At 53.6% G+C, this 8,653-nt stretch overlaps 2 protein-coding genes across 2 annotated transcripts; both read left to right on the plus strand.

The window, feature by feature from the left end:
• The first annotated feature begins 8 nt into the window (after positions 1–8).
• PEX16 (peroxisomal biogenesis factor 16) lies at positions 9–6,884 on the plus strand. The gene is made up of 11 exons (XM_058841966.1): positions 9–213; positions 354–389; positions 623–699; positions 1,961–2,094; positions 2,400–2,506; positions 2,988–3,068; positions 4,022–4,174; positions 4,521–4,593; positions 4,861–4,980; positions 5,190–5,254; positions 6,352–6,884. Exons 1-11 carry the CDS (start codon positions 51–53, stop codon positions 6,408–6,410), a joined length of 1,068 nt encoding a protein of 355 aa, XP_058697949.1. The 5' UTR covers positions 9–50; the 3' UTR covers positions 6,411–6,884.
• Positions 6,885–6,980: 96 nt separating this feature from the next.
• On the plus strand, positions 6,981–8,599 carry FREY1 (Frey regulator of sperm-oocyte fusion 1). The gene is made up of 3 exons (XM_058841980.1): positions 6,981–8,074; positions 8,280–8,353; positions 8,441–8,599. The coding sequence occupies exons 1-3, from the start codon at positions 8,007–8,009 to the stop codon at positions 8,575–8,577; spliced, it is 279 nt and encodes a 92-aa protein (XP_058697963.1). The 5' UTR covers positions 6,981–8,006; the 3' UTR covers positions 8,578–8,599.
• The last annotated feature ends 54 nt before the right edge of the window (positions 8,600–8,653 follow it).

Below are 8,653 nucleotides of genomic sequence, written 5' to 3' on the forward strand. Positions count from 1 at the left end.
GCGGGGCGCGGCGGGGGCGGCCCCGGAAGCAGCGCGGCGGCGGCGGCGCCATGGCGGCGGCAGCAGCCTCAGCCTCGGCCCGTGCCCGCGGAGCCGGCCCGGTGTGGCGGCTGCGTCTGCTGTGCCAGCGCTACCAGGAGTACGTGAGGCGGCACCCGGCCGCCACGGCCCAGCTGGAGGGCACCGTGCGGGGGCTCTCCTACCTGCTGCCAGGTGCGGGCGCGGGAAGCCGGGCGAGCCTTCGTCCCTCCGGCCGGGCTCTGGGCCGGGGGGTGCGGGCACCGGGAGCAGCGGGGAGCGGGGGCTCCCCCCGGCTCCGGGCGCTCGCTGTAGCCGCTCTTTTCCCTTCGCAGGTCGCTTCTCGGACTCGCACGCGCTGTCGGAGCTGGGTAGGTGGGCAGCGGATCGGGGACGGTGCTGTGCCCTTGCCCGGATGCATGCGGGTCTTGCTCCCCGGGCCCTGCTTTTGTCCGTGACTGGCTGCATTCTCGGGCAGCTCCCGGGAGGAATCTGCACATCTTGCTGCCCTCCTTCCCTCGTCCCCTGTCGGGGACAGAGGTAGCTGGGCCGGTTTAGCTTGCTTTCTGCGCATTTATTCTGCGTTGTTCTCTTCCTTTTCCAGTGTACTCTGCATCCAACCTCCTGGTGCTGTTAAACGACTGGATTCTCCGAAAGGACCTGCAGCAAAGCCTGCCAGTGGTAAGGCTGGAGCGTGTGGGAGGAGGATTTAGGACACATGTTTTCCTCCCTGCAGGAGCTTTCAGGGAGTGTCTGTAGAAACTTAACAGGTCTTTGCTGTGGCCTCTCTTTGCGGTCAGGTATGGAGAAACCAGAGGCAATCTCTGGATGCAAGTATAACAGCAGCCGTGTCCCGTAGCTCCTGGCTTGGAGGCGTGGCCGGAGCACTCCCTGGACCACAGAAATCAGGCCCTGACTTGCACCAGAAGCTCCCCAGGCTTTTTTGAGGAGCTCAGAACTTGAGCTAGGTAGAGGTGTTGATGAATAAACCATTGCTGTTTACACAGCAGTGGCTCTGGAACACTGAAGCTCTGATTTTGCATGTCAGAGTCTTCCTTTGCATATTGTGTTGAGTAAAACAAATGTAAGCGCCTTGCTACTATGTCTCTCTTGCATGAGCCACAGGCCTGCTCCTAGCATTGTTAAACCCTTTGGGGAATGGGGAAGAGGTTGTTCTTTTCCAGACAAGGCTCTTCTGTTACAAACCTGCCCAGTGTGTGGGTTGGGTGTAGGCAGCTCCCTGAGTGGAGCATAAGGTGTGTAACAAATAGAAATGCAGAAGACTTGCTTCCCTGGTTAAAGTTGAATAGAATTGCAGCTGTATTGTCTTTAATGATGTTTTTCAGTGGATCAAACCCTTTGGTTGGCAGCAGTAGTAAGTTCCCATGTGGAGAGCAGAGACCTAGACTGGAAGAGCACCCACTGTCTTGGAGTTCATGCCTGAAAATCTAGATTGATGCTGTGTTCAGCTGGCATTCATTCTGGTGTGGCTGTGGGCTCTAGGTCCCCTTCCCTCTGCTCCAAGCACACTCCCTCATTATCCAGAGAGGAGGCTGTCTTGTGTGTCAGCTCTGGGATGAGGAGGAGGGGAGAGTTTTGCTGTGGCAAAAGCTCAGGTACAGTGCCACAACCCAGGAGGTTATCCTGCTGTGTCAGTTTTGCGGTAGAGGCAAAATAAACACAGATGTGATGTTCTCCCTGGTTTTGGAGTAGTAACTCCATGTGATGTCTCAGTCTGCCCCTGCTTGGAGGCACATAAGTGGGCTTGTGTGTAGGCTCCAGCCACAGTGAAAACATTGCTTTTTGTTTCTGGAGCTGTGACTTCCAAGGCTATCTGGTGCTTATTTCTGAGGGTCCCACCAGACTGGGCTGTGTTTCTGCCCTCTTTAACTCCCGAGCAGAACCTGCATCCTGTCCCCCTCCTCCCCTCTGTGTTTTGCAGTCGCTGCCCCAGCAGAAGCTGCTGACCTGGCTGAGTGTGCTAGAATGCGTGGAGGTCTTTGCAGAGATGGGGACAGCCAGGGTGTGGGGGGAGATGGGCCGGTGGACCATCATTGTCCTCATCCAGCTGGCTAAGTAAGTGCTGCGGGCAGAGGGGAAGGGGCAGTGTGCGCTCGGAAAGGGGACCTGGAGGGCACTCCATAGTACCCTGGAAAAAATCCCCCACAGGACTGAGCTGCCAGTCCCTGAGGCTGGGGGAATTTAGAGCCCCACGTTGTACTGGATTCTGTGCCACAGAAGGGAGCACTTACACCTCTCACCTTGCCAGTTGCTCTGAGGAGACCTGAGTGTTTCCATCTTTTGTGGAAGCCATCTCTCCAGTGCAACAGGAACCCAATGCCATAGTCTGGTATTGAAGACTTCCACGTGTCTGTTCACAGAGCCATCCTTCGTCTCCTGCTCCTGCTGTGGTACAAAGCTGGCATCCAGATGTCTCCTCCCATCGTGCCACTGAACAGGGAGAAGCAACAGCCTCTCCACCCTCAAGGTGAGCCCATGGTGTTGTCATCACTGGCTTGGTGCCTGTTTGAGCCACATGTCTTGTCCTGTTAGAATTACTCATCAGAGCAGTGGCTTGTGCAGCACATGGAACCATAAGGTGTCTGTACTCAAGGCTGAGCTGTGTTAAACTTTCCACCCTTTGCAGAGGATGAGTTAGCTTAGTGGCAGGGTTGTCCTTCAAGAAGGAGGGGATAGAGAAGTCTAAGCTGGGAATTTCTGGCTGAACCATGAATCAGGCTGCATGTGCCCTGGTCTAATGATGAGGAAAGAGGCCCTAGACCTGGGCAATGTCAGGCAGATTTACCTTTTCACCCTCTGCCTACTGTTAGGCCCTGCAGAATGCTCCAGTTTGCACTAAATCAGCCTTTCAGTGTGCTCTTGGTGGCAGCGTAGGGGCAGGTGCTGCCAGCTCGGGTGTGAAGCATATTGCTTTGAAGCCTGACCCCTGTGGCTGTTTTCTTTTGCAGGCATGGAAGACAACTCCTCAGGGAAGGATCAGACCTATGTTGGCAGGCGTTCCAGCCGTATTGTGCGCTCTCTACAGAGCAGTAAGTAACTGAGCCTGTTTTTCAGCTTGAGCTGTTCATGCTCTGTACCTTCATGGATGACATGGGTGGTAAGCAGTAAAGGGTAGAACCTTGTATTGGGACATACCTTGCCGCTCACTGGGCCCACTGTGGTTGGGTAGGGGTATCAAAGCAACCAGAGCTAGCACAACCAATAGCTCTGCAAGGCTAGCGCTTAAATTTTGTTTTCCCTAGCGAGCCATGCAACAGAGACAGCTCTTCATCATGGTTATGCTTTGAGGAGCACAGATCTTACAAGTACCTCTTCAAGCTTTCCTGCTTCACACCTTCACAGTGCAGAAAGCAGGGAAACATGATAGGAAGGTGTCCTGGTTTGGGTGGGGATAGTTAGTTTTCTTCCTGGTGACTGGTACAGTGCTGAGTTTTAGGTTTAGTAGAAGAATAATGTTGATAACATTATTATAACTAATATTGTAGGTTGTTGAGAAGTAGCAGTTACTCTAAGTCAAAGACTTCACTTTCCTGGGTTCTTCTAGTGAGGAGATGCACAAGAAGCTGGGAGGGAGCATAGTCAGGATGGGTTACCTGAGCTGACCAAAGGGATCTTCCATACCATAGAACATCATGCCCACTGTATAAATGGGGGGAGTTGGCTGGATTGCTGATTGGGAATGGGATGGCCATCAGTCTGGGCATGGTAAGCAGTTGCACATCACTTGTGTTTCTTGGGTTTCGTTATCTTCCTCTTCATTACTGTTATTATTTTTGTTGTTTTACTTGATTTCAGTTATTAAACTGTTCAATGCCAATGCAGGAGTTTTACCTTTTTCTGATCCTTTTCCCCATCCAACCGGCCAGGGAGCGGGGTGGAGGGCTCCAGGGCCAGGTGGAGTGAACTAGCAGTCGTGTGATGCGTAGCTCCCAGCTGGGACAAAGCTTTTATTTGTGTTAGTAACCAGATTTGCTTGTTTCAGCCCCGTCCCTGCAGTCTCGGCACTGGGGGTCCCCCCAGCAGCGGGAGGAGTCGCAGAGCCGAAGAGCGGAGGAGATGAACCAGCCTCCCACTCCTCTGGGTCTCCAGGAAACCATCGCGGAATCCATCTACATTACCCGCCCGCTGCTCCACCGTATCCTGCCCTTCTCGGTGCGGGCTCCCACGGCTCGCGGGTGCCAGCAGAGGGTGCTGCGGGCTCGGCCCGGCTGCAGGGCAGTGCCTGCACAACTCTGCTCCCTGCGCGGCTCTGCTTGGCCACGGGGCTCGGGACTTCCCTTTCTTACACTCTGGGGGCTGGCCTCAGCCCCTGGAGCTGCGGGTGTAAGTCCCCCAGCCCATTTCCCCGGGGCTCCCAGCCCTGCCTTAGAGTGTATTCACCTGCTCTTGGCAGAACTTTGTGGGTACACAGGGGATCACTTCTCTGCGTGCTTCTTGTTAGGAATCTCTCATCTTTTCATTCCTTGACTGTGTGTTCCTAGTATTGAGTTTAGGAGTATGGGGCCAGAGATCATGGAAGCCCTGGCTCCTCTCAGCAGTCCTGGACATCTCAAGGTCAGTCTGAGGAGTCTTCCTTGGTGCTTGGTTTGGCTGGGCATCACACTTTCCCCAGTCCTGGGCAGGTCCTACTGAGAGAAAAGGGTACAGGGGCTGGTCTTTAGCTTGGAGATTGACACATCTACAACACTTACAGTGCTCTCTGTTCTGAGCTGGTGTGGGCTGCTCTGCGTGGAGCTGAGAGTGGAGGGCTTTAGAAACCTGCTTTCTTTTCCCTGCTGGCTGCTTTTTCTCTGACTTAGCTCTCTGCCCTTCTCCTTCCAGTCTGAGTTTGCTGAGTGATCTGAAAGACCTGAACAGGCGAGAGCGGGCAGAGCTGAGGCGACGAACCATCCTACTGCTGTACTACCTGCTGAGATCTCCTTTCTATGACCGATACTCAGAGTAAGGGGCCCTTGCTGGGCTTTTGCTGAGTATTTCCCTTTTCACTGAAATAGCATCAGGGGACTGGGTGAATAGATGTAAAGATGTGTGGGTGCCTCTGACCAGGTTAATCTGAGCCCTTGTGTAACAGCTGCCATTGCTGTTTGTGTGTTCAACAGCTGGGGCAGGAGAAGTCCAGCTGGACTTGTTCATACTCTCTCCCTTTCTAGGGGCAGGATTCTCCTCCTTCTGCGCTTGTTGGCTGATTATGTGCCTGGAGTTGGCTTCATCACACGTAAGTGGGTCCCACTGTTATATCCCCATTTCTGTCTGGTGAAGAAAAATGAGGGCTCTTGGGAACATTTGTCAGTTGGTTTCCAGTCCAGGGAAGGAATTGGGAAGTCCCTAGAGCAGTTAGCACTAGAGCACCCGGTGTTGATGCTTGAGTAATTTTTAAATGCTGAAGGAAAACATTAATTGCTTCCTGGCTTGATGACAGTAGTAAACCTGTGTGCCCTGAGGCTGCAGAGCTCAGCGTCTGCCACCTAGTCCTGTTCTCCTGGGCTTCCTTTCTGCACCTCAGGTGGTTCACCGTGGGCCCAACTTTGCAGCCCTGTTCTGAAGTCTTTTCCTTGATCCCTAGTCTGCAGTGTGGACACGAGGGGTAAATGGGTGCCTGGAAGTATTGAACCAGGCAGAAACTGACTGTAAATCAAAGAGCCAAACCAGGTCTGTGTTCTAGTTCTTCACCAGAGGATCCCTTTATGATAGGCCAGCATTTCATTTCCCCCAACTCTTCTCCTGATGATGTTAATCCTTTTGTGGAGTGATTCATGGCAGTGATGTGACATCAGCCTGGCATCATGGGAATGCCCTTTCTTTGGGGAGGTCACAAAGCTGGCTAGTTCAGGAGCCACTTCCTCCAGTTAGTGATTTCAGAGAGGCTTTGGAGCCTGCATTAAGCCCTGTGCAATGTAAGCATTTTTGCTCTACAGCAGATGCTTCTATGTTTGCACCTGCTCACTCTTGCTGAGTTATCTTCCCTCTCACAGCAGTGTTCTCCTGACTCTCTGCATGTGGGTTTTTGCCTTGCTCATTGTAGACTCCCTTTCCCACTGCAGTTTGAGCATGTGGTTGGTGTCCCACACCATGGCCGTGCTGACCATGTTTCACACCCCGCTTGGTCCTGCTCTGATCTCTGGCACCACATTGCAATGTTGCCTTACATGTTGGCAAAAGTAACTGTTCTAATCTTGGGTTCATCTGAGTGGTGTAAATGGAGATTTGGGGTTGTTTGGATCATAATGAGAAGTGGGGGATATACCCCACAGACACACAGCTTTAAATTGTTGCCTTTCTTACATGCAAGATCCCTCTGTTCTCTTGTTTCAGGGCCACTGATGGATTACTTGCCTGCTTGGCAGAAAATCTATTTCTATAACTGGGGCTGATAAGAAGATAATTACTCTCTACTAAAATCATGGCTGGACATTCCTAAGGAGGGAAAGCAGACTGGGGGAGGGATGTTGATAATGTCTAATTTTCAGCTAAATCATAAATGAGAAGCTCCTGTTCTGCAGAGCGGGGAGGGGATTGTATGTGGTTTTATTTTTAACAGATCTAGGCGTGAATGATGGACATTAAATGTGGGGAGACCCTGGCCACCTATTTCTCTGGACCGTTCTGTGGCTGCAGTGATGGTGATGGGGCAACCTCTTTCTTGAAGCACTTGATTTTTCTCCTTTTGTACAGATGTGCTGTAATAAAGCCGGGCAGCACAGTGGTTTTTTGGAGAGCACTTTCTCACATGTCAAAGCACTGAGGTTGACCCACAACCTGCTTGTGTTGGCCATGCCTGGCCCATCTGCTTGGAGCAGATTTGTCTGTCAAATAAACTGACTGAATGGAGAGAACTGAGCTGAAGAGCCTTTGCCTCTTTGCATGGGATCCCTTGTATCTGGTTGCCAGCAGGTCTTTGTCAGAAAGAGCAAGTTTTGCAGTTGTGTACCCTGTGATATTCTGTCCCCTTTGCCCTGGCCTGTGTCAGTCAGGGCCCCACATGTTGCTCAGCTGCTGACTATAGCCTGTGTAATTCCCAGTGCCTGCCTCAGTCCCCAGAGTCCTGGGGTTCCCCTGGGGTACACAGGCTGCTTTCCTAGCACCTAATGTGTGTTAAAAGGGTTTGCAGAATGACTGCTAGCCAGTGCCTGGGGGCTTGGCCAAAGGCAGAGGAGAAGCGATTAATGCAGCAAATCTGCTGTGCCATGTTTAATAAAGGGCCTAGGAGAGGCCTGTGTCTCTTGTAACAGGGGGACAGTTGAGGCATCAGTCTGCACAGTGAGCTTCTGTGGAGGCTCCCTTGGCCAGGACAAAGGATTAGTCACCTGGTAGCACTGGACTTCCCCACAGGCAGCTGTCTGGGAAGTGTGCCCCAAGCGGGTATCAGGAACATTCCTACCTGAACCATCCCTGAAGGATTCTCAGGCTGCAGGGGTCACAGCCTTCTTGCCTCAGCACCCAGCACTGGATGTGTAGTCCCACGCACATATCCCTCATTGGCTACAACAGTTGGGGACCACAGGACTTTGCCAAGATGAGGGGTCTGTGTTGCCAACTCAGCTGTCAAGGCCCTGCAACATGGCCACAGCACCGCAGAAAAGCCATGACCGAGGAGCTCTCTCCCTTTGCTAAGTCTTTTAGCAGAGGAAGATGCTGAAGTGTGGGCTCCTGGGCCAGGGTGGTACTGAGATGAGATGCAAGGGTCTGCTTTTGGAGGGTTTGAGAGGAAGGCACAAGCTGGGGGATAGGGGCAGCCCTGGAGCTCTGACTGTACAGAGGGACATGTGCCAGCACAATGAAGGCTCAGCAGCTGGCAGGGCCCAGGCAGAGGCAGCCCACGACCTGAAGGGGACAAGGTAGGAAGGGACAGCAGCAGCACTGCGGAGAGGCTATGTCCCTGCCCCTGCCCCAACTAGCAGGTGTCCTGGGCAACCAGGGTGGTTCCTCTGTGACTGCTGTGGAACCAGTGGAACCCGTCAGTGTGCACCATGCTGTGCTGCCTGCTGTTCCTCGCCCTGCTGCTGCAGGCTGCCCTGCCACAGCCTGTGCCCCAGAGGTGATGGCATTTCCCTCCTTCTCCTCCTGCCTGCCCCGGTACCTGCAGGTGCCCCAGGGCCCCTGATGTGGGCCAGGGCTTGCAGCACCAGGCCTCAAGAGCTGGCCAGACTGGGTGGAAGATGCAGGACATGGGAGCTCTTGTGCCAGCCTGGATCAGTGTTGTAGGACCTTGTCTCACTCCTGGCTCTTGTTTTCCTCTGTAGGGACAGCTACTCAGTTCCTGAGGATTTCTCTGCTCCCCTGGAGCTTCCGCAGAAGCACTTTGGCCTGGTGGATGGTACAGTGCTCTCCTTGCCCATCTGAACCCCCTTTCCACGCATTCACCCCTCCAGGTGGCTGATTACAGCCTCTGCTGCACCCACAGATTATGGCATCAAACCCAAGCAGCCTAGCTTCAGAACCCAGGTGGCCCCGGAGCGGCCGGCGGAGCTGCGCAGGGCTGGCAAAAGCAAGCGCGACGGGCTGGACTTGCTGGAGTACTACGAGGATGGGCGCCTGTGAGGCAGCGTGCCCCTGTGCCTGCCACAGCCCAGCAGGTGAGGGCTGGAGCAACAGCTGCCAGAAGTCCCTTCAGATC

This window comes from Poecile atricapillus, chromosome 1 (genome assembly GCF_030490865.1).
Source record: "Poecile atricapillus isolate bPoeAtr1 chromosome 1, bPoeAtr1.hap1, whole genome shotgun sequence".
Lineage (NCBI taxonomy): Eukaryota > Metazoa > Chordata > Aves > Passeriformes > Paridae > Poecile > Poecile atricapillus.

Excerpts from the sequence above, each read along its gene's own strand:
- PEX16 (XM_058841966.1), top strand. The coding sequence starts at position 51 with ATGGCGGCGGCAGCAGCCTCAGCCTCGGCCCGTGCCCGCGGAGCCGGC. Across the intron at positions 390-622 it reads GCACGCGCTGTCGGAGCTGG|TGTACTCTGCATCCAACCTC; the intron begins GTAGGTGGGCAG and ends TTCCTTTTCCAG. Across the intron at positions 3,069-4,021 it reads TGTGCGCTCTCTACAGAGCA|CCCCGTCCCTGCAGTCTCGG; the intron begins GTAAGTAACTGA and ends TGCTTGTTTCAG.
- FREY1 (XM_058841980.1), top strand. The coding sequence starts at position 8,007 with ATGCTGTGCTGCCTGCTGTTCCTCGCCCTGCTGCTGCAGGCTGCCCTG. Across the intron at positions 8,075-8,279 it reads CCACAGCCTGTGCCCCAGAG|GGACAGCTACTCAGTTCCTG; the intron begins GTGATGGCATTT and ends TTTCCTCTGTAG. Across the intron at positions 8,354-8,440 it reads GCACTTTGGCCTGGTGGATG|ATTATGGCATCAAACCCAAG; the intron begins GTACAGTGCTCT and ends CTGCACCCACAG.